Raw genomic sequence first — 24,322 nt, forward strand, 5'->3', positions numbered from 1 at the left:
CAACAGCCTAGGACTGGGTGAAGAGTCCTACCAACAGCCTAGTGCTGGGTGAAGAGTCCTACCAACAGCCTAGAACTGGGTGAAGAGTCCTACCAACAGCCTAGTGCTGGGTGAAGAGACCTACCAACAGCCTAGAACTGAGGGAAGAGTCCTACCAACAGCCTAGAACTGAGGGAAGAGTCCTACCAACAGCCTAGAACTGAGGGAAGAGTCCTACCAACAGCCTAGAACTGAGGGAAGAGTCCTACCAACTGCCTAGAACTGAGGGAAGAGTCCTACCAACAGCCTAGTGCTGGGTGAAGAGTCCTACCAACAGCCTAGTGCTGGGTGAAGAGTCCTACCAACAGCCTAGAACTGGGTGAAGAGTCCTACCAACAGCCTAGTGCTGGGTGAAGAGTCCTACCAACAGCCTAGTGCTGGGTGAAGAGTCCTACCAACAGCCTAGTGCTGGGTGAAGAGACCTACCAACAGCCTAGAACTGGGTGAAGAGTCCTACCAACAGCCTAGAACTGGGTGAAGAGTCCTACCAACAGCCTAGTGCTGGGTGAAGAGTCCTACCAACAGCCTAGTGCTGGGTGAAGAGTCCTACCAACAGCCTAGAACTGAGGGAAGAGTCCTACCAACAGCCTAGAACTGAGGGAAGAGTCCTACCAACAGCCTAGAACTGAGGGAAGAGTCCTACCAACAGCCTAGAACTGAGGGAAGAGTCCTACCAACTGCCTAGAACTGAGGGAAGAGTCCTACCAACAGCCTAGGACTGAGGGAAGAGACCTACCAACAGCCTAGTGCTGGGTGAAGAGTCCTACCAACAGCCTAGTGCTGGGTGAAGAGTCCTACCAACAGCCTAGAACTGAGGGAAGAGTCCTACCAACAGCCTAGAACTGAGGGAAGAGTCCTACCAACTGCCTAGAACTCAGGGAAGAGTCCTACCAACTGCCTAGAACTGAGGGAAGAGTCCTACCAACAGCCTAGTGCTGGGTGAAGAGTCCTACCAACAGCCTAGGACTGGGTGAAGAGTCCTACCAACAGCCTAGAACTGGGTGAAGAGTCCTACCAACAGCCTAGTGCTGGGTGAAGAGTCCTACCAACAGCCTAGGACTGGGTGAAGAGTCCTACCAACAGCCTAGTGCTGGGTGAAGAGTCCTACCAACAGCCTAGGACTGGGTGAAGAGTCCTACCAACAGCCTAGTGCTGGGTGAAGAGTCCTACCAACAGCCTAGAACTGGGTGAAGAGTCCTACCAACAGCCTAGTGCTGGGTGAAGAGACCTACCAACAGCCTAGAACTGAGGGAAGAGTCCTACCAACAGCCTAGAACTGAGGGAAGGGTCCTACCAACAGCCTAGAACTGAGGGAAGAGTCCTACCAACAGCCTAGAACTGAGGGAAGAGTCCTACCAACAGCCTAGAACTGGGTGAAGAGTCCTACCAACAGCCTAGTGCTGGGTGAAGAGTCCTACCAACAGCCTAGTGCTGGGTGAAGAGTCCTACCAACAGCCTAGTGCTGGGTGAAGAGTCCTACCAACAGCCTAGTGCTGGGTGAAGAGTCCTACCAACAGCCTAGTGCTGGGTGAAGAGTCCTACCAACAGCCTAGTGCTGGGTGAAGAGTCCTACCAACAGCCTAGGACTGAGGGAAGAGTCCTACCAACAGCCTAGTGCTGGGTGAAGAGTCCTACCAACAGCCTAGTGCTGGGTGAAGAGTCCAACCAACTGCCTAGAACTGAGGGAAGAGTCCTACCAACAGCCTAGTGCTGGGTGAAGAGTCCTACCAACAGCCTAGAACTGAGGGAAGAGTCCTACCAACAGCCTAGAACTGAGGGAAGAGTCCTACCAACAGCCTAGAACTGAGGGAAGAGTCCTACCAACAGCCTAGAACTGAGGGAAGAGTCCTACCAACTGCCTAGAACTGAGGGAAGAGTCCTACCAACAGCCTAGGACTGAGGGAAGAGACCTACCAACAGCCTAGTGCTGGGTGAAGAGTCCTACCAACAGCCTAGTGCTGGGTGAAGAGTCCTACCAACAGCCTAGAACTGAGGGAAGAGTCCTACCAACAGCCTAGAACTGAGGGAAGAGTCCTACCAACTGCCTAGAACTCAGGGAAGAGTCCTACCAACTGCCTAGAACTGAGGGAAGAGTCCTACCAACAGCCTAGTGCTGGGTGAAGAGTCCTACCAACAGCCTAGGACTGGGTGAAGAGTCCTACCAACAGCCTAGAACTGGGTGAAGAGTCCTACCAACAGCCTAGTGCTGGGTGAAGAGTCCTACCAACAGCCTAGGACTGGGTGAAGAGTCCTACCAACAGCCTAGTGCTGGGTGAAGAGTCCTACCAACAGCCTAGGACTGGGTGAAGAGTCCTACCAACAGCCTAGTGCTGGGTGAAGAGTCCTACCAACAGCCTAGAACTGGGTGAAGAGTCCTACCAACAGCCTAGTGCTGGGTGAAGAGACCTACCAACAGCCTAGAACTGAGGGAAGAGTCCTACCAACAGCCTAGAACTGAGGGAAGAGTCCTACCAACAGCCTAGAACTGAGGGAAGAGTCCTACCAACAGCCTAGAACTGGGTGAAGAGTCCTACCAACAGCCTAGTGCTGGGTGAAGAGTCCTACCAACAGCCTAGTGCTGGGTGAAGAGTCCTACCAACAGCCTAGTGCTGGGTGAAGAGTCCTACCAACAGCCTAGTGCTGGGTGAAGAGTCCTACCAACAGCCTAGTGCTGGGTGAAGAGTCCTACCAACAGCCTAGTGCTGGGTGAAGAGTCCTACCAACAGCCTAGGACTGAGGGAAGAGTCCTACCAACAGCCTAGTGCTGGGTGAAGAGTCCTACCAACAGCCTAGGACTGGGTGAAGAGTCCTACCAACAGCCTAGTGCTGGGTGAAGAGTCCAACCAACTGCCTAGAACTGAGGGAAGAGTCCTACCAACAGCCTAGTGCTGGGTGAAGAGTCCTACCAACAGCCTAGTGCTGGGTGAAGAGTCCTACCAACAGCCTAGTGCTGGGCGAAGAGTCCTACCAACAGCCTAGTGCTGGGTGAAGAGTCCTACCAACAGCCTAGTGCTGGGTGAAGAGTCCTACCAACAGCCTAGGACTAGGTGAAGGGTCCACTAGGTGAAGGGTCCACTAGGTGAAGGGTCCACTAGGTGAAGGGTCCACTAGGTGAAGGGTCCACTAGGCGAAGAGTCCACTAGGTGAAAGGTCCACTAGGTGAAGAGTCCACTAGGTGAAGAGTCCCTTCATCTCACAAATATGGAAATGTCATCGTCATACTTTGGTTGGAACTTAAAGTGAAAGAAAATACCAAAAATCCTAACCTCTCCACACAGGCCTAGTGGTTCATATCCTAACCTCTCCACACAGGCCTAGTGGTTCATATCCTAACCTCTCCACACAGGCCTAGTGGTTAAATTTCTCATCATGCCGAGGCATATGTGTACCAGGTATGTGTACCAATGCACATGCCACCTAGTGGCCATATTGGACACAGACAAGAACCAGACTCTTATTTCAAAACAATATTTTTTATATACCATATAAGACATGCACATTTGTTGTTCACATACAATTGGATCACAGATTGAACTGTCCATTTCCAAAACTCTCATTGACTCAAAGGTTTCGTTACTTTGAGTTTACATGATAAATAAATATTATATTCCTCAAGCCATTGGCCATGCAGTGGTCTTGGTGATAACTTGGCCCTGTGTCTTCCCATCTCACTCAGTATATCCTGTTGCAAACCATACGGCCTCTGGTCAGCGGTATTCCGAGGCATATCTCCATCACGCTGCCTTGCCCTGTCTGGAGCGCTGCTGCTCTTGGTATTCCTTGGAGTCTTCCCAGGGACGAGGACCTCTGATGTTCCTCCACTCCTCCACGTTTACATCCTTCATCTTCTGTTGTTGGGACAGAGACAACAGGACGGGGTTAGGGGCTTTACTCTACACGCCAGGGATAGGATCAGGACAACACTGAACACCAGGAGGAAGAGGTTTTAGTAGATAACAGAACACCAGGAGGAAGAGGTTTTAGTAGATAACAGAACACCAGGAGGAAGAGGTTTTAGTAGATAACAGAACACCAGGGTTTTTAAGTAGACAACAGAACACCAGGGTTTTTTAGTAGACAACAGAACACCAGGGTTTTTTAGTAGACGACAACAGAACACCAGTAGCAGATAACAGAACACCAGAGGTTTTTTAGTAGATGACAACAGAACACCAGTAGCAGATAACAGAACACCAGGGTTTTTTAGTAGACGACAACAGAACACCAGTAGCAGATAACAGAACACCAGGGTTTTTTAGTAGACGACAACAGAACACCAGTAGCAGATAACAGAACACCAGGGTTTTTTAGTAGACGACAACAGAACACCAGTAGCAGATAACAGAACACCAGGGTTTTTTAGTAGACGACAACAGAACACCAGTAGCAGATAACAGAACACCAGGGGATTTTGTAGATAACAGAACACCAGGGGGTTGTAGTAGATAACAGAACACCAGGGGGAGGTTTTAGTAGATAACAGAACACCAGGGGGGGTGTAGAAGATAACAGAACACCAGGGGGGTGTAGTAGATAACAGAGCACCGGGGGGTGTAGTAGATAACAGAACACCGGGGGAGGGGGTGCAGTAGATAACAGAACACCAGGGGGAGGGGGTGTAGTAGATAACAGAACACCAGGGGGGGGGGGGTAGTAGATAACAGAACACCAGGGGGGGGGGTGTAGTAGATAACAGACCACCAGGGGGGCAGTAGATAACAGAACACCAGGGGGAGGGGGGTGTAGTAGGTAACAGAACACCAGGGGGGGGTTTAGTAGATAACAGAACACCAGGGGGAGGGGGTGTAGTAGATAACAGAACACGGGGGGGTGAGAGAGTGTAGTAGATAACAGAACACCGGGGGGGTAGTAGATAACACCAGGAGGTTTTAGTAGATAACAGAACACCAGGGGGTTTTAGTAGATAACAGAACACCAGGAGGTTTTAGTAGATAACAGAACACCAGGGGGAGGTTTTAGTAGATAACAGAACACCAGGGGGAGGGGGGGTGTAGTAGATAACAGAACACCGGGGGTTTTAGTAGATAACAGAACACCAGGAGGTTTTAGTAGATAACAGAACACCAGGGGGAGGTTTTAGTAGATAACAGAACACCAGGGGGGTTAGTAGATAACAGAACACCAGGGGGTTTAGTAGATAACAGAACACCAGGGGGGTAGTAGATAACAGAACACCAAGGGGGGTGTTAGTAGATAACAGAACACCAGGGGGAGGGGGGTGTCGTAGATAACAGAACACCAGGGGGAGGGGGGTGTCGTAGATAACAGAACACCAGGGGGGGGTGTAGTAGATAACAGGAAACCAGGGGGAGGTTTTAGTAGATAACAGAACACCAGGGGGAGGGGGAGAGGTGTAGTAGATAACAGAACACCAGGGGGGGGGGGGTGTAGTAGATAACAGAACACCGGGGGAGGTTTTAGTAGAAAACAGACCACCGGGGGGGGGGGGGTGCAGTAGATAACAGAACACCAGGGGGAGGGGGGTGTAATAGGTAACAGAACACCAGGGGGGTTTAGTAGATAACAGAACACCAGGGGGAGGGGGGTGTAATAGGTAACAGAACACCAGGGGGGTTTAGTAGATAACAGAACACCAGGGGGAGGGGGGTGTAGTAGATAACAGAACACAGGGGGGGGGTGAGAGAGGTGTAGTAGATAACAGAACACTGGGGGGGGGGGTAGTAGATAACAGAACACCAAGGGGGGTGTTAGTAGATAACAGAACACCAGGGGGAGGGGGTGTAGTAGATAACAGAACACCGGGGGGGGGGGGTAGTAGATAACAGAACACCAAGGGGGGGGGTGTTAGTAGATAACAGAACACCAGGGGGAGGGGGTGTAGTAGATAACACCAGGGGGGGGAGGTGTAGTAGATAACAGAACACCAGGGGGAGGTGGGGGGTGTAGTAGATAACACCAGGGGGGGGGGGGTGTAGTAGATAACAGAACACCAGGGGGGGGGGGGTCGTAGATAACAGAACACCAAGGGGGGTGTCGTGGATAACAGAACACCAGGGGGAGGGGGGGGTGTCGTAGATAACAGAACACCAGGGGGGGGGGGGTGTAGTAGATAACAGAACACCGGGGGGGGTGTAGTAGATAACAGAACACCGGGGGGGGGGGGGGGGTAGTAGATAACAGAGCACCAGGGGGAGGGGGTGTAGTAGATAACAGAGCACCAGGGGGGAGGTTTTAGTAGATAACAGAACACCAGGGGGGGGTGTAGTAGATAACAGAACACCAGGGGGAGGGGGTGTAGTAGATAACAGAACACCAGGGAGGTTTTAGTAGATAACAGAACACCAGGGGGTGTAGTAGATAACAGAGCACCAGGGGGGGGGGTGTAGTAGATAACAGAGCACCAGGGGGAGGTTTTAGTAGATAACAGAACACCAGGGGGGGGGGGGGTGTAGTAGATAACAGAACACCAGGGGGAGGGGGTGTAGTAGATAACAGAACACCAGGGGGAGGGGGGTGTAGTAGATAACAGAACACCAGGGGTTTTAGGAGATAACAGAACACCAGGGGGTGTAGTAGATAACAGAGCACCAGGGGTTTTAGGAGATAACAGAACACCAGGGGGTTTTAGGAGATAACAGAACACCAGGGGGGTGTAGTAGATAACAGAGCACCAGGGGGAGGTTTTAGTAGATAACAGAGCACCAGGGGGTGTAGTAGATAACAGAGCACCAGGGGGGTGTAGTAGATAACAGAGCACCAGGGGGAGGTTTTAGTAGATAACAGAACACCAGGGGGTGTAGTAGATAACAGAGCACCAGGGGGGTGTAGTAGATAACAGAGCACCAGGGGGGAGGTTTTAGTAGATAACAGAACACCAGGGGGGAGGTTTTAGTAGAAAACAGACCACCGGGGGGGGGTGTAGTAGATAACAGAACACCGGGGGGGGGTGTAGTAGATAACAGAACACCGGGGGGGGGTGTAGTAGATAACAGAGCACCAGGGGGAGGGGGGTGTAGTAGATAACAGAGCACCAGGGGGAGGTTTTAGTAGATAACAGAACACCAGGGGGGTGTAGTAGATAACAGAACACCAGGGGGAGGGGGTGTAGTAGATAACAGAACACCAGGGGAGGGGGTGTAGTAGATAACAGAACACCAGGGGGTTTTAGGAGATAACAGAACACCAGGGGGGTGTAGTAGATAACAGAGCACCAGGGGGTTTTAGGAGATAACAGAACACCAGGGGTTTTAGGAGATAACAGAACACCAGGGGGTGTAGTAGATAACAGAGCACCAGGGGGAGGTTTTAGTAGATAACAGAACACCAGGGGGGTGTAGTAGATAACAGAACACCAGGGGGAGGGGGTGTAGTAGATAACAGAACACCAGGGAGGTTTTAGTAGATAACAGAACACCAGGGGGTGTAGTAGATAACAGAGCACCAGGGGGGGGGTGTAGTAGATAACAGAGCACCAGGGGGAGGTTTTAGTAGATAACAGAACACCAGGGGGGGGGGTGTAGTAGATAACAGAACACCAGGGGGAGGGGGTGTAGTAGATAACAGAACACCAGGGGGTTTTAGGAGATAACAGAACACCAGGGGGTGTAGTAGATAACAGAGCACCAGGGGGAGGTTTTAGTAGATAACAGAGCACCAGGGGGGTGTAGTAGATAACAGAGCACCAGGGGGGTGTAGTAGATAACAGAGCACCAGGGGGAGGTTTTAGTAGATAACAGAACACCAGGGGGTGTAGTAGATAACAGAGCACCAGGGGGGTGTAGTAGATAACAGAGCACCAGGGGGAGGTTTTAGTAGATAACAGAACACCAGGGGGGTGCAGTAGAAAACAGACCACCGGGGGGGTGCAGTAGATAACAGAACACCGGGGGGAGGTTTTAGTAGAAAACAGACCACCGGGGGGGTGCAGTAGATAACAGAACACCAGGGGGGTTTAGTAGATAACAGAACACCAGGGGGAGGGGGGGGTGTAGTAGATAACAGAACACAGGGGGGTGAGAGAGGTGTAGTAGATAACAGAACACCGGGGGGGTAGTAGATAACAGAACACCAAGGGGGGGGTGTTAGTAGATAACAGAACACCAGGGGGAGGGGGGTGTAGTAGATAACAGAACACCGGGGGGGTAGTAGATAACAGAACACCAAGGGGGGGGGGAGTTAGTAGATAACAGAACACCAGGGGGAGGGGGGTGTAGTAGATAACAGAACACCAGGGGGAGGGGGAGAGGTGTAGTAGATAACAGAACACCAGGGGGAGGTGGGGGTGTAGTAGATAACACCAGGGGGGGGTGTAGTAGATAACAGAACACCAGGGGGGGGTCGTAGATAACAGAACACCAAGGGGCGGGTGTCGTGGATAACAGAACACCAGGGGGAGGGGGGGGTGTCGTAGATAACAGAACACCAGGGGGGGGGGGGGTAGTAGATAACAGAACACCGGGGGGGGGGGGTGTAGTAGATAACAGAACACCGGGGGGGGGTGTAGTAGATAACAGAACACAAGGGAGGTTTTAGTAGATAACAGAGCACCAGGGGGGGGGTGTAGTAGATAACAGAGCACCAGGGGGAGGTTTTAGTAGATAACAGAACACCAGGGGGGGGTGTAGTAGATAACAGAACACCAGGGGGAGGGGGTGTAGTAGATAACAGAACACCAGGGGGTTTTAGGAGATAACAGAACACCAGGGGGGAGGTTTTAGTAGATAACAGAACACCAGGGGGAGGTTTTAGTAGATAACAGAACACCAGGGGGTGTAGTAGATAACAGAACACCAGGGGGGGGGGTGTAGTAGATAACACCAGGGGGAGGGGGTGTAGTAGATAACACCGGGGGGAGGGGGGGTGTATTAGATAACAGAACACCGGGGGGGAGAGGTGTAGTAGATAACAGAACACCAGGGGGAGGTGGGGGGTGTAGTAGATAACACCAGGGGGGGGGGGTGTAGTAGATAACAGAACACCAGGGGGGTCGTAGATAACAGAACACCAAGGGGCGGGTGTCGTGGATAACAGAACACCAGGGGGAGGGGGTGTCGTAGATAACAGAACACCAGGGGAGGGGGGGGGTGTAGTAGATAACAGAACACAGGGGGGGGTGAGAGAGGTGTAGTAGATAACAGAACACCGGGGGGGGTAGTAGATAACAGAACACCAAGGGGGGGTGTTAGTAGATAACAGAACACCAGGGGGAGGGGGTGTAGTAGATAACAGAACACCGGGGGGTAGTAGATAACAGAACACCAAGGGGGGGGGTTAGTAGATAACAGAACACCAGGGGGAGGGGGTGTAGTAGATAACAGAACACCAGGGGGAGGGGGAGAGGTGTAGTAGATAACAGAACACCAGGGGAGGTGGGGGTGTAGTAGATAACACCAGGGGGGGGGGTGTAGTAGATAACAGAACACCAGGGGGGTCGTAGATAACAGAACACCAAGGGGCGGGTGTCGTGGATAACAGAACACCAGGGGGAGGGGGGTGTCGTAGATAACAGAACACCAGGGGGGGGGTGTAGTAGATAACAGAACACCGGGGGGGGGTAGTAGATAACAGAACACCGGGGGGGGTGTAGTAGATAACAGAACACAAGGGAGGTTTTAGTAGATAACAGAGCACCAGGGGGGGGGGTGTAGTAGATAACAGAGCACCAGGGGGAGGTTTTAGTAGATAACAGAACACCAGGGGGGTGTAGTAGATAACAGAACACCAGGGGGTTTAGTAGATAACAGAACACCAGGGGGTTTTAGTAGATAACAGAACACCAGGGGGAGGTTTTAGTAGATAACAGAACACCAGGGGGAGGTTTTAGTAGATAACAGAACACCAGGGGGTTTTAGTAGATAACAGAACACCAGGGGGGGGGGTGTAGTAGATAACACCAGGGGGAGGGGGTGTAGTAGATAACACCGGGGGGAGGGGGGGTGTATTAGATAACAGAACACCGGGGGGGGAGAGGTGTAGTAGATAACAGAACACCAGGGGAGGTGGGGGGTGTAGTAGATAACACCAGGGGGGGGGGGGTGTAGTAGATAACAGAACACCAGGGGGGGGGGGGGGGTCGTAGATAACAGAACACCAAGGGGCGGGTGTCGTGGATAACAGAACACCAGGGGGAGGGGGGGTGTCGTAGATAACAGAACACCAGGGGGGGGGGGGGGGTGTAGTAGATAACAGAACACCGGGGGGGGGGGGGGGGTGTAGTAGATAACAGAACACCGGGGGGGGGGTGTAGTAGATAACAGAACACAAGGGAGGTTTTAGTAGATAACAGAGCACCGGGGGGGGGGTGTAGTAGATAACAGAGCACCAGGGGGAGGTTTTAGTAGATAACAGAACACCAGGGGGGGGGGTGCAGTAGATAACAGAACACCAGTAGTAGATAACAGAACACCAGGGGGTTTAGTAGATAACAGAACACCAGGGGATTTTAGTAGATAACAGAACACCAGGGGTTTTTAGTAGACAACAGAACACCAGTAGTAGATAACAGAACACCAGGGGGGTTTAGTAGATAACAGAGCACCAGGGGGGTGTAGTAGATAACAGAGCACCAGGGGGAGGTTTTAGTAGATAACAGAACACCAGGGGGGGGTTAGTAGATAACAGAACACCAGGGGGAGGGGGAGAGGTGTAGTAGATAACAGAACACCAGGGGGAGGTGGGGGGTGTAGTAGATAACAGAGCACCAGGGGGAGGTTTTAGTAGATAACAGAACACCAGGGGGGTGAGAGAGGTGTAGTAGATAACAGAACACCGGGGGGGGGGGTGTCGTAGATAACAGAACACCAGGGGGGTGAGAGCGGTGTAGTCGATAACAGAACACCAGGGGGAGGGGGGGGTGTAGTAGATAACAGAACACCAGGGGGAGGGGGTGTAGTAGATAACAGAGCACCAGGGGGAGGTTTTAGTAGATAACAGAACACCAGGGGGGAGAGGTGTAGTAGATAACAGAACACCAGGGGGAGGGGGTGTAGTAGATAACAGAACACCAGGGGGGGGGGTGTAGTAGATAACACCAGGGGGAGGGGGTGTAGTAGATAACACCGGGGGGGAGGGGGTGTATTAGATAACAGAACACCGGGGGGGGGGTGTAGTAGATAACAGAACACCGGGGGGGGGGGGGTGTGTAGTAGATAACAGAACACCGGGGGGGGGGTGTAGTAGATAACAGAACACCAGGGGTTTTAGGAGATGACAGAACACCAGGGGGGAGGTTTTAGTAGATAACAGAACACCAGGGGGGTGGGGGTGTCGTAGATAACAGAACACCAAGGGGGGGTCGTGGATAACAGAACACCAGGGGGAGGTGGGGGGTGTCGTAGATAACAGAACACCGGGGGGGTGTGTAGTAGATAACAGAACACCAGGGGGGGGGGTGTAGTAGATAACAGAGCACCAGGGGGAGGTTTTAGTAGATAACAGAACACCAGGGGGAGGGGGGGTGTAGTAGATAACAGAACACCGGGGGAGGGGGGTGTAGTCGATAACAGAACACCGGGGGGGGGGGTAGTAGATAACAGAACACCAGGGGGAGGGGGTGTAGTAGATAACAGAGCACCAGGGGGGGGGGGGTGTAGTAGATAACAGAACACCGGGGGGAGAGGTGTAGTAGATAACAGAACACCAGGGGGAGGGGGGTGTAGTAGATAACAGAACACCAGGGGGGTGTCGTAGATAACAGAACACCAAGGGGGGGGTGTCGTGGATAACAGAACACCAGGGGGAGGGGGGTAGTAGATAACAGAACACCAGGGGGAGGGGGGTAGTAGATAACAGAACACCAGGGGGAGGGGGGTAGTAGATAACAGAACACCAGGGGGGGGGGTGTAGTAGATAACAGAACACCAGGGGGAGGGGGTAGTAGATAACAGAACACCAGGGGGGGGGGGGTGTAGTAGATAACACCAGGGGGGGGGGTGTAGTAGATAACAGAACACCAGGGGGGGGGGGGAAGTAGATAACAGAACACCAAGGGGCGGGTGTCGTGGATAACAGAACACCAGGGGGAGGGGGGGTGTCGTAGATAACAGAACACCAGGGGGGGGGGGGGGTGTAGTAGATAACAGAACACAGGGGGGGGGGTGAGAGAGGTGTAGTAGATAACAGAACACCGGGGGGGTAGTAGATAACAGAACACCAAGGGGGGGTGTTAGTAGATAACAGAACACCAGGGGGAGGGGGGGTGTAGTAGATAACAGAACACCGGGGGGGTAGTAGATAACAGAACACCAAGGGGGGGGGGTGTTAGTAGATAACAGAACACCAGGGGGAGGGGGGTGTAGTAGATAACAGAACACCAGGGGGAGGGGGAGAGGTGTAGTAGATAACAGAACACCAGGGGGAGGTGGGGGGTGTAGTAGATAACACCAGGGGGGGGGTGTAGTAGATAACAGAACACCAGGGGGGTCGTAGATAACAGAACACCAAGGGGCGGGTGTCGTGGATAACAGAACACCAGGGGGAGGGGGGGTGTCGTAGATAACAGAACACCAGGGGGGGGGGGGTGTAGTAGATAACAGAACACCGGGGGGGGGTGTAGTAGATAACAGAACACCGGGGGGGGGGGGTGTAGTAGATAACAGAACACAAGGGAGGTTTTAGTAGATAACAGAGCACCAGGGGGGGGGGGGGGTGTAGTAGATAACAGAGCACCAGGGGGGAGGTTTTAGTAGATAACAGAACACCAGGGGGGGGGGTGTAGTAGATAACAGAACACCAGGGGGAGGGGGTGTAGTAGATAACAGAACACCAGGGGGTTTTAGTAGATAACAGAACACCAGGAGGTTTTAGTAGATAACAGAACACCAGGGGGAGGTTTTAGTAGATAACAGAACACCAGGGGGTTTAGTAGATAACAGAACACCAGGGGGGGGGGTGTAGTAGATAACACCAGGGGGAGGGGGTGTAGTAGATAACACCGGGGGGGGGAGGGGGGTGTATTAGATAACAGAACACCGGGGGGGAGAGGTGTAGTAGATAACAGAACACCAGGGGGAGGTGGGGGGTGTAGTAGATAACACCAGGGGGGGGGGTGTAGTAGATAACAGAACACCAGGGGGGGTCGTAGATAACAGAACACCAAGGGGCGGGTGTCGTGGATAACAGAACACCAGGGGGAGGGGGGGTGTCGTAGATAACAGAACACCAGGGGGGGGGGGGGGTGTAGTAGATAACAGAACACCGGGGGGGGGGTGTGTAGTAGATAACAGAACACCGGGGGGGGGTGTAGTAGATAACAGAACACAAGGGAGGTTTTAGTAGATAACAGAGCACCGGGGGGGGGGGGGTGTAGTAGATAACAGAGCACCAGGGGGAGGTTTTAGTAGACAACAGAACACCAGGGGGGGGGGTGCAGTAGATAACAGAACACCAGGGGGTTTAGTAGATAACAGAACACCAGGGGGTTTTAGTAGATAACAGAACACCAGGGGGTTTTAGTAGATAACAGAACACCAGGGGGTTTTAGTAGATAACAGAACACCAGGGGGTTTAGTAGATAACAGAACACCAGGGGGTTTTAGTAGATAACAGAACACCAGGGGGTTTTAGTAGATAACAGAACACCAGGGGGAGGTTTTAGTAGATAACAGAACACCAGGGGGGTGTTAGTAGATAACAGAACACCAGGGGGAGGGGGAGAGGTGTAGTAGATAACAGAACACCAGGGGGAGGTGGGGGTGTAGTAGATAACAGAGCACCAGGGGGAGGTTTTAGTAGATAACAGAACACCAGGGGGGTGAGAGAGGTGTAGTAGATAACAGAACACCGGGGGGGGGGGTGTCGTAGATAACAGAACACCAGGGGGGTGAGAGCGGTGTAGTCGATAACAGAACACCAGGGGGAGGGGGGGGTGTAGTAGATAACAGAACACCAGGGGGAGGGGGGTGTAGTAGATAACAGAGCACCAGGGGGGAGGTTTTAGTAGATAACAGAACACCAGGGGGGAGAGGTGTAGTAGATAACAGAACACCAGGGGGAGGGGGTGTAGTAGATAACAGAACACCAGGGGGGGGGGTGTAGTAGATAACACCAGGGGGAGGGGGTGTAGTAGATAACACCGGGGGGAGGGGGGTGTATTAGATAACAGAACACCGGGGGGGGTGTAGTAGATAACAGAACACCGGGGGGGGGGTGTAGTAGATAACAGAACACCGGGGGGGGGGGGGGGGTGTAGTAGATAACAGAACACCAGGGGGTTTTAGGAGATGACAGAACACCAGGGGGGAGGTTTTAGTAGATAACAGAACACCAGGGGGGTGGGGGTGTCGTAGATAACAGAACACCAAGGGGGGGGAACGTGGATAACAGAACACCAGGGGGAGGTGGGGGGGTGTCGTAGATAACAGAACACCGGGGGGTGTGTAGTAGATAACAGAACACCAGGGGGGGGGGGGTGTAGTAGATAACAGAGCACCAGGGGGAGGTTTTAGTAGATAACAGAACACCAGGGGGAGGGGGGGGGGGGTGTAGTAGATAACAGAACACCGGGGGGAGGGGGGTGTAGTCGATAACAGAACACCGGGGGGGGTGTAGTAGATAACAGAACACCAGGGGGAGGGGGTGTAGTAGATAACAGAGCACCAGGGGGGGGGGTGTAGTAGATAACAGAACACCGGGGGGAGAGGTGTAGTAGATAACAGAACACCAGGGGGAGGGGGTGTAGTAGATAACAGAACACCAGGGGGGTGTCGTAGATAACAGAACACCAAGGGGGGGGTGTCGTGGATAACAGAACACCAGGGGGAGGGGGTAGTAGATAACAGAACACCAGGGGGAGGGGGGTAGTAGATAACAGAACACCAGGGGGAGGGGGGTAGTAGATAACAGAACACCAGGGGGGGGGGGGGGTGTAGTAGATAACAGAACACCAGGGGGAGGGGGTAGTAGATAACAGAACACCAGGGGGGGGGGGGGGTGTAGTAGATAACAGAACACCAGGGGGGTGTAGTAGATAACAGAACACCAGGGGGGGGTGTAGTAGATAACAGAACACCAGGGGGAGGGGGTAGTAGATAACAGAACACCAGGGGGGGTGTAGTAGATAACAGAACACCAGGGGGGGGGGTGTAGTAGATAACAGAACACCAGGGGGGGGGTAGTAGATAACAGAACACCAGGGGGAGGGGGGGTAGTAGATAACAGAACACCAGGGGGAGGGGGGTGTAGTAGATAACAGAACACCAGGGGGAGGGGGGTAGTAGATAACAGAACACCAGGGGGAGGGGGGGTAGTAGATAACAGAACACCAGGGGGAGGGGGTGTATTAGATAACAGAACACCAGGGGGAGGGGGGTAGTAGATAACAGAACACCAGGGGGAGGGGGGGTAGTAGATAACAGAACACCAGGGGGAGGGGGGTAGTAGATAACAGAACACCAGGGGGAGGGGGGGGGGTAGTAGATAACATATTTAATGATTAAAGATAAGGAAAAATCATATCCTTGAGTCTTCCAGGATGGTATCAGAGAATTCAGCATTACTGTACAAACACAGATCAACTCCCCTCGTCCATCAGACACCTTACCTGGTACTCCTCCTCCAGGATGACAGACTGTTTCTGGGGGTTCACCTTGGCCTCCAGGGTGGGATCCAGCTGGAGGAGAGAGAAGAAGAGAGGAATGGTTTGTGTCACACACACACAAGGCAGCTTCTTATTCACACACACACACAGACCGACACACCGATCTGAACTGTGATCTGGTGAACAAACTGTATATTTGATCATGTACATTTTCTGAAACACACAGCTGGTCTAAATCACAGCTCTCAACTGAATGGGGGGGGGTGGAGAGAAGGGCATGAGGAGGGAAGGGGGAGAGGGAGGAGGAGGGAGGGAGGAAGGGGGAGAGGAGGAGGGAAGGGGGGAGAAGAACTCTTGACAATCAAAATGAGAGCCTCCTCCTCCTCATGCCCTTCTCCACCCCCTCCTACCTCCCCTTCCCTCCTCATGCACTTCCCTCCCTTCCCCACTCCTCCTACCTCCCCTTGCCTCCTCCTCATGCCCTTCCCTCCTCCTCCTACCTCCCCTTGCCTCCTCCTCTCTCCCCTTCCCTCCTCCTCATGCCCTTCCCTCCTCCTCTCTCCCCTTCCCTCCTCCCCTCCTCCATGCCCTTCTCTCCATCTATTATTTCTGTAATGTATAAATGATGACAGAAGCCAGAGGTAGTCTAGTTTCTAGCTGGCAAGTCAGAGAGAAGAAAACTGGCAGCGTAGAAAAGATGAACACTAAGCTGACTCATTCACACCCAGAAGTTACACCCCTCTTCCTCTGTCTCTTCTCTACCCAAAGAGTTGGCACAATTACAAATGGCCCTGTTTCCCTGATCAATTATTCAGCTTAATTTGGAGAAATGTCACCAGGTTGAGTAAAACAGCCAGCTTACCAGCCAAGCCAGATGACTAGGGAACAAGGAGAGGTCGCTTTCTGCCTTCTCTTAGCTGTAGCGTATTACAATCATTTTGAAATAAAGCCAGATCATAATTTAATTTGTGTACCTCTTTGACACTGAGCACGTGACAAAACATTACACTAAAACCCCCAAAAGGCTGAGCGTTGTGTAACAGACTCCGGTGGGGGGGACCCCGAGAGGAGACCAACTCCAGATGGGAGGAACCCTGAGAGGAGACCAACTCCAGATGGGAGGAACCCTGAGGGGAGACCAACTCCAGATGGGAGGAACCCTGAGGGGAGACCAACTCTAGATGGGGAGGAACCCTGAGAGGAGACCAACTCTAGATGGGAGGAACCCTGAGAGGAGACCAACTCTAGATGGGAGGAACCCTGAGAGGAGACCAACTCTAGATGGGAGGAACCCTGAGAGGAGACCAACTCTAGATGGGGAGGAACCCTGAGAGGAGACCAACTCCAGATAGGAGGAACCCTGATGGGAGACCAACTCTAGATGGGAGGAACCCTGAGAGGAGACCAACTCTAGATGGGAGGAACCCTGAGGGGAGACCAACTCTAGATGGGAGGAACCCTGAGAGGAGACCAACTCTAGATGGGAGGAACCCTGAGGGGAGACCAACTCTAGATGGGAGGAACCCTGATCGGAGACCAACTCTAGATGGGAGGAACCCTGAGGGGAGACCAACTCTAGATGGGAGGAACCCTGAGAGGAGACCAACTCTAGATGGGAGGAACCCTGAGGGGAGACCAACTCTAGATGGGGAGGAACCCTGAGGGGAGACCAACTCTAGATGGGGAGGAACCCTGATCGGAGACCAACTCTAGATGGGAGGAACCCTGAGGGGAGACCAACTCTAGATGGGAGGAACCCTGAGAGGAGACCAACTCTAGATGGGAGGAACCCTGAGAGGAGACCAACTCTAGATGGGGAGGAACCCTGAGAGGAGACCAACTCTAGATGGGGAGGAACCCTGAGAGGAGACCAACTCTAGATGGGGAGGAACCCTGAGAGGAGACCAACTCTAGATGGGGAGGAACCCTGAGAGGAGACCAACTCTAGATGGGAGGAACCCTGAGGGGAGACCAACTCTAGATGGGAGGAACCCTGAGAGGAGACCAACTCTAGATGGGGAGGAACCCTGAGAGGAGACCAACTCTAGATGGGAGGAACCCTGAGAGGAGACCAACTCTAGATGGGAGGAGCCCTGAGAGGAGACCAACTCTAGATGGGAGGAACCCTGATGGGAGACCAACTCTAGATGGGAGGAACCCTGAGAGGAGACCAACTCTAGATGGGAGGAACCCTGAGAGGAGACCAACTCTAGATGGGAGGAACCCTGAGAGGAGACCAACTCTAGATGGGAGGAACCCTGAGAGGAGACCAACTCTAGATGGGAGGAACCCTGAGAGGAGACCAACTCTAGATGGGAGGAACCCTGAGAGGAGACCAACTCAAGATGGGCAGGAACCCTGATGGGAGACCAACTCTAGATGGGGAGGAACCCTGAGAGGAGACCAACTCTAGATGGGGAGGAACCCTGATGGGAGACCAACTCTAGAGGGAGGGAAGGAAGGAACCCTGATGGGAGACCAACTCTAGAGGGAGGGAAGGAAGGAACCCTGATGGGAGACCAACTCTAGAGGGAGGGAAGGAAGGAACCCTGAGAGGAGACCAACTCTAGATGTGAGGAACCCTGATGGGAGACCAACTCTAGAGGGAGGGAAGGAAGGAACCCTGATGGGAGACCAACTCTAGAGGGGGGAAGGAAGGAACCCTGAAGGGAGACCAACTCTAGAGGGGGAAGGAAGGAACCCTGAAGGGAGACCAACTCTAAAGGGGGGAAGGGAGGAACCCTGAAGGGAGACCAACTCTAAAGGGGGGAAGGGAGGAACCCTGAAGGGAGACCAACTCTAAAGGGGGGAAGGGAGGAACCCTGATGGGAGACCAACTCTAGAGGGGGAAGGAAGGAACCCTGAAGGGAGACCAACTCTAGAGGGGGAAGGAAGGAACCCTGAAGGGAGACCAACTCTAAAGGGGGGAAGGGAGGAACCCTGATGGGAGACCAACTCTAGAGGGGGAAGGAAGGAACCCTGAAGGGAGACCAACTCTAGAGGGAGGGAAGGAAGGAACCCTGATGGGAGACCAACTCTAGAGGGGAAGGAAGGAACCCTGAAGGGAGACCAACTCTAGAGGGGGGAAGGAACCCTGAAGGGAGACCAACTCTAGAGGGGGGAAGGAACCCTGAAGGGAGACCAACTCTAGATGGGAGGGAAGGAACCCTGAAGGGAGACCAACTCTAGAGGGGGGAAGGAACCCTGAAGGGAGACCAACTCTAGATGGGAGGGAAGGAACCCTGAAGGGAGACCAACTCTAGAGGGAAGGAAGGAACCCTGAGAAGAGACCATAACCTGAGTCCCAAATGACATCGTGTCTGCAGGTTCTCGCTCCTCCCTTGTACTTTCACATTTTTATTTAACCTTTTATTTATCTAGGCAAGTCAGTTAAGAACAAATTCTTATTTACAATGACGGCCTACCAGGGAACGGTGGGTTAACTGCCTTGTTCAGGGGCAGAATGACAGATTTTTTTTAAACCCTGGGGATTTGATCTAGCAACCTTTTGGTTACTGGCCCAACGCTCTAACCCCTAAGCTACCCTGCCGGCTACCTACTTGATTGATTAATGAAGGTCCCTAATTGATAAGGAACTCCCCTCACCTGGTTGTCTAGGTTTTAATTGAAAGGGAATAAAAAAATAAACCTATGGACACGAGTCCCTCCACAGAATGAGTTGGACCCACCCCCCCACTGACATAGGGAGCCATTTGGGATTCAACCCATGTTGGTCTGGAGGGGCTTCAATGGAATGAGTCATTGAGAAAGAGCTCTAATTGGGTCATAGAGACAGTCAGTGGCTGTAAGACTTAACTAGGTCGCTGTCTGGGAGGGAAGATGGAGTGGTTTGTAGAGTAACGTACTGTAGCTAACATGGGTGTGTGGGTGTGTGTGTGTGTGTGTATGTGTATGTGTGAACTGCACTACAACCCACGGCTATTTAGCCATGCCTTGGCATACATTAGATTATTTCTCTCACACACACGCGCAGATGCCACACACACAGATGCCACACACACACACACAGATGCCACACACACACAAACTTAAAAACACACAATCACAGAAGCAGCAGTCACTGCTGAGGCCCAGGGTTTAGAGTGAGACCCAGGGTTTAGAGGGAGACTGTTACTGCTGAGGCCCAGGGTTTAGAGGGAGACTGTCACTGCTGAGACCCAGGGTTTAGAGGGAGACTGTCATTGCTGAGGCCCAGGGTTTAGAGGGAGACTGTCACTGCTGAGGCCCAGGGTTTAGAGGGAGACTGTCACTGCTGAGGCCCAGGGTTTAGAAGGAGACTGTCACTGCTGAGACCCAGGGTTTAGAGTGAGACTGTCACTGCTGAGGCCCAGGGTTTAGAGTGAGGCCCAGGGTTTAGAGGGAGACTGTCACTGTTGAGGCCCAGGGTTTAGAGGGAGACTGTCACTGCTGAGGCCCAGGGTTTAGAGGGAGACCCAGGGTTTAGAGGGAGACTGTCACTGCTGAGGCCCAGGGTTTAGAGGGAGACCCAGGGTTTAGAGGGAGACTGTCACTGCTGAGGCCCAGGGTTTAGAGGGAGACTGTCACTGCTGAGGCCCAGGGTTGAGGGAGACTGTCACTGCTGAGGCCCAGGGTTTAGAGGGAGACTGTCACTGCTGAGGCCCAGGGTTTAGAGGGAGACTGTCACTGCTGAGGCCCAGGGTTTAGAGGGAGACTGTCACTGCTGAGGCCCAGGGTTTAGAGGGAGACTGTCACTGCTGAGGCCCAGGGTTTAGAGGGAGACTGTCACTGCTGAGGCCCAGGGTTTAGAGTGAGGCCCAGGGTTTAGAGGGAGACTGTCACTGTTGAGGCCCAGGGTTTAGAGGGAGACTGTCACTGCTGAGGCCCAGGGTTTAGAGGGAGACCCAGGGTTTAGAGGGAGACTGTCACTGCTGAGGCCCAGGGTTTAGAGGGAGACCCAGGGTTTAGAGGGAGACTGTCACTGCTGAGGCCCAGGGTTTAGAGGGAGACTGTCACTGCTGAGGCCCAGGGTTGAGGGAGACTGTCACTGCTGAGGCCCAGGGTTTAGAGGGAGACTGTCACTGCTGAGGCCCAGGGTTTAGAGGGAGACTGTCACTGCTGAGGCCCAGGGTTTAGAGGGAGACTGTCACTGCTGAGGCCCAGGGTTTAGAGGGAGACTGTCACTGCTGAGGCCCAGGGTTTAGAGGGAGACTGTCACTGCTGAGGCCCAGGGTTTAGAGGGAGACTGTTACTGCTGAGGCCCAGGGTTTAGAGGGAGACTGTTACTGCTGAGGCCCAGGGTTTAGAGGGAGACTGTTACTGCTGAGGCCCAGGGTTTAGAGGGAGACTGTCACTGCTGAGGCCCAGGGTTTAGAGGGAGACCCAGGGTTTAGAAGGAGACTGGCGGTGCACATTACCGTTATAAACGGCGGTGCGCGTTACCGTTATAAATGTATTGTTCTATTTAATCGTTATCAATTCAGGTAATTTTTCACAATATGGATTGTTGCCCAGGTCTAGTGCATCAGCTCCAGGCCCCCTAAAAGAGCAAGAGCAGACAAGAGAAAGAGAAGAAGAAGAGAAGGGAAAGAAGAGAAAGAAGAAGAGAAGGGAAAGAAGAAGAGAAAGAAGAAGAGAAGGGAAAGAAGAAGAGAAAGAAGAAGAGAAAGAAGAAGAGAAGGGAAAGAAGAAGAGAAGGGAAAGAAGAAGAGAAGGGAAAGAAGAAGAGAAGGGAAAGAAGAAGAGAAGGGAAAGAAGAAGAGAAGGAAAGAAGAAGAGAAGGGAAAGAAGAAGAGAAGGGAAATAAGAAGGGAAAGAAGAAGAGAAGGGGAAGAAGAAGAGAAGGGGAAGAAGAAGAGGAAGAAGAAGAGAAGGGGAAGAAGATGTCCCCCTGTCCTCCCACAGCTCCAGCCCTAGAGTTCATCCCAAATGGCACCCTATTCCCTATGAGCCCTAGTCAAAAATAGTGCACTATATACAGAATAGGGGGTCATTTGGTATCCAGGGAAGAGGGGGTCATTTGGTGTCCAGGGAATAGGGGGTCATTTGGTAACCGGGGAATAGGGGGTCATTTGGTAACCGGAGAATAGGGGGTTATTTGGTAACCAGGGAATAAGGGGGTCATTTGGTAACCAGGGAATAGGGGGTTATTTGGTAACCAGGGAATAGGGGGTCATTTGATCATCATAGCTATTCATATAAGACCACTGTTTTTTTCTCCATCAAAGATACTAGTTAGTGATAGGTGGTATATAGCATATCCAGCTGCATAGAGGTATAATGATTCTGTCACATAATGTACCGATTTCAGTCCTAGAGGGCAGCACTGATAACATTGTGCTATTTTGACACCTAAAGGATCGAGCGTACCTGTGTCGTGACTGACTCTCTCATGAGCGGTATCTGTCTACCGGGTAGGGCTACAGCCGAACACTCAGTGCCGGTGCCATCAAATCATCAGTCAAACGTACACGCACATGCATACATTTGAACGGGTAAAATTATATACATAAAAAAATTATTTTATATTATAAAAAGGTAATTGATACCTCTAGAATATAAGATATTGCTGAGGAATCAAATAACCTCTGAGGACTATAAGGGAGTTATACTCCTCAGCGCCTCAGGATGGCTCATACTGCCGGGCTGTTCTGTTGGTCTCCTCTTCACAGTGTCTACGGCAGTTTTTCATACATTTCAGAGGACACCGTGTTGATTTCATTATGCTGGATCAGCTGCTTTACCTTCTTCATGATCTTCTGAGCATCGTAGCGGATCTGTGTGAACTCCCGGAGCCCAAAGGAACCTCCCACTACCAGCAACTTAGAAACAGAATCCATACATTGGTTTCATAATGAGGCATTGTCATCAATATACAGTACATTCATACTATCTCGGACTGCACTAACTATTGAAACTAAAATTGTAAGCTGTCAAGGATGTATATGCATGTATGTGTTTAAACAAGAGGACGGACGATTTATTAGTGCTTCTAGTTAACTTATCTATTGAAGATGTCTCAGGTCACTTGTACTTTCATTGTTTGGAGATTGGCTTGTATTTTGTCAGTCGCTTTAGCAGCTAACGGCACGAAACCACTTAACTCGCTAGTTAATTGATCGGATTTTATAATGACGGTTCTTCGTGTTTGTAGCCTACATGTTGATGCTAATGCTCAAGCTGCTATCTAGTTCATGTAGTCAACTTTAGCTAATAGCTACTGATAGCTAAGCTAGCTACCCTCTCTCTAGCGAGCAAAAGTATAGTCACGAAACTGAAAAAGACAGTATCAAACCTATGACTCACCAACATGGGAACTCCATATTTAAGGGTTTTGTTCCTCTGTAATGCTTTGAAGGTCAACATGATTATTAGACCAGATAACGCTACAACCCCATGTTACTTGTTGTTCACTGCGGAAGGTGAATTCTGTCGGACGCACTTACGAGTAGTCCTACTCCCTATAATTCCCGGATGTTTCATAAACTCCCATTTTTAGTTCCGCATGTGGAGTGACAGAGGTAGAAACACTGAAGCAGTGTTATTTGTATGATTTTGGCTGATTAATTATTGGTCATATGTATGAGATATGTTGACATATTACTTTAGTCTCGTGTTATATTTAGAAAAAAAAGCCCCACATTAGCTACGTGTTTCTGTTAAGAACATTGATCTAAATAACATGCCAAACCCACTTATTTCATTTCTTCCATTGTCCATATTACTGTAATTTGATTACAGAATCCAACATAAATATGTAAGTGAATCAAGGAAATGAATAAGCTCTTCCCCCAGTCTCTTCTTCGTGCTTCTACACCTGCATTGCTTTGCTGTTTGGGGTTTTAGGCTGGGTTTCTGTACAGCACTTTGAGACATCAGCGGATGTACGAAGGGCTATATAAATACATTTGATTTGATTCTTCTTCTTTATCAGCCTCTGAATCCATTCTTCCTCTGGCAGACGACCAGAGCCAGCGGCCCAAAGGAAACACTGTACAGGAACAGGATTCTTCTCAAGCACAAAGTAATAGAACTACTTCTTGCTAGCAGGGAGGCCCGAACTTGGCTATATAACCTCCCGGGGCTCAAATGTCAGAATATGATATTGCATATTCCTCTTGTATCCTCAGCATTGCCCTATAGCCAATCTACATCCAGTCTATCACCCCAGCTACCATTCATTTTTAAATGATTTAGATGCACTATTGTAAAGTGGCTGTTCCACTGGATGTCATAAGGTGAATTCACCAATTTGTAAGTCGCTCTGGATAAGAGCGTCTGCCAAATGACTTAAATGTAATGTAAAATGTATTATAATCTGGGTGGTTCTGGCCCTGAATGCTGATTGGCTGACAGCCGTGGTATATGAGACCGTATACAACGGCTATGAAAAAAACATTTTTACTCCTCTAATTACATTGGTAACCAGTTGATAATAGCAATAAGACACAGGGGTTTGTGATATATGGCCAATATACCACGGCTAATGGTTGTATCCAGGCACTCCGCGTTGCGTCGTAACTAAGAACAGCCCTTAGCCGTGGTATATTGGCCATATACCACAAAACCCTAGTGTCTTATTGAACCATATTACACCTGCACCTAAAGCTACTTTCCAGCTTGATATTGTCTTGTGTTCTGCAGCATCGCTTCACAATGTCATACTTTCGCTGGAGACAGTTCATTTTGAATATCACATATAGCTTCATCACAGACACAAACGTCATCGGTTATTAATGTCACTGTGTACTTATCAAAGGAGAAATAATGGGCAAATTAAGGACCAAG

At 51.5% G+C, this 24,322-nt stretch overlaps 1 protein-coding gene across 1 annotated transcript; it reads right to left on the minus strand.

Moving 5' to 3' along the window:
• Nucleotides 1-3,646: 3,646 nt before the first annotated feature.
• Nucleotides 3,647-22,977, minus strand: LOC135525483 (cytochrome c oxidase assembly protein COX16 homolog, mitochondrial). The gene is made up of 4 exons (XM_064953152.1): nucleotides 22,841-22,977; nucleotides 22,279-22,356; nucleotides 15,560-15,628; nucleotides 3,647-3,887 (listed from the first exon to the last, which is right to left on the minus strand). Exons 1-4 carry the CDS (start codon nucleotides 22,898-22,900, stop codon nucleotides 3,774-3,776), a joined length of 321 nt encoding a protein of 106 aa, XP_064809224.1. The 5' UTR covers nucleotides 22,901-22,977; the 3' UTR covers nucleotides 3,647-3,773.
• Between the last annotated feature and the right edge of the window lie 1,345 nt (nucleotides 22,978-24,322).

The sequence above is a fragment of the Oncorhynchus masou genome, chromosome 32 (genome assembly GCF_036934945.1).
Source record: "Oncorhynchus masou masou isolate Uvic2021 chromosome 32, UVic_Omas_1.1, whole genome shotgun sequence".
NCBI classification, from domain to species: domain Eukaryota; kingdom Metazoa; phylum Chordata; class Actinopteri; order Salmoniformes; family Salmonidae; genus Oncorhynchus; species Oncorhynchus masou.

Bases quoted from the DNA above. Each gene is read 5' to 3' on its own strand.
- LOC135525483 (XM_064953152.1), bottom strand. From the start codon at position 22,900: ATGTTGACCTTCAAAGCATTACAGAGGAACAAAACCCTTAAATATGGA. The intron at 22,357-22,840 runs GTGAGTCATAGG...TCTGTTTCTAAG, and splicing joins AATATGGAGTTCCCATGTTG to TTGCTGGTAGTGGGAGGTTC. The intron at 15,629-22,278 runs GTAAAGCAGCTG...TCTCTCCTCCAG, and splicing joins CTCAGAAGATCATGAAGAAG to CTGGATCCCACCCTGGAGGC.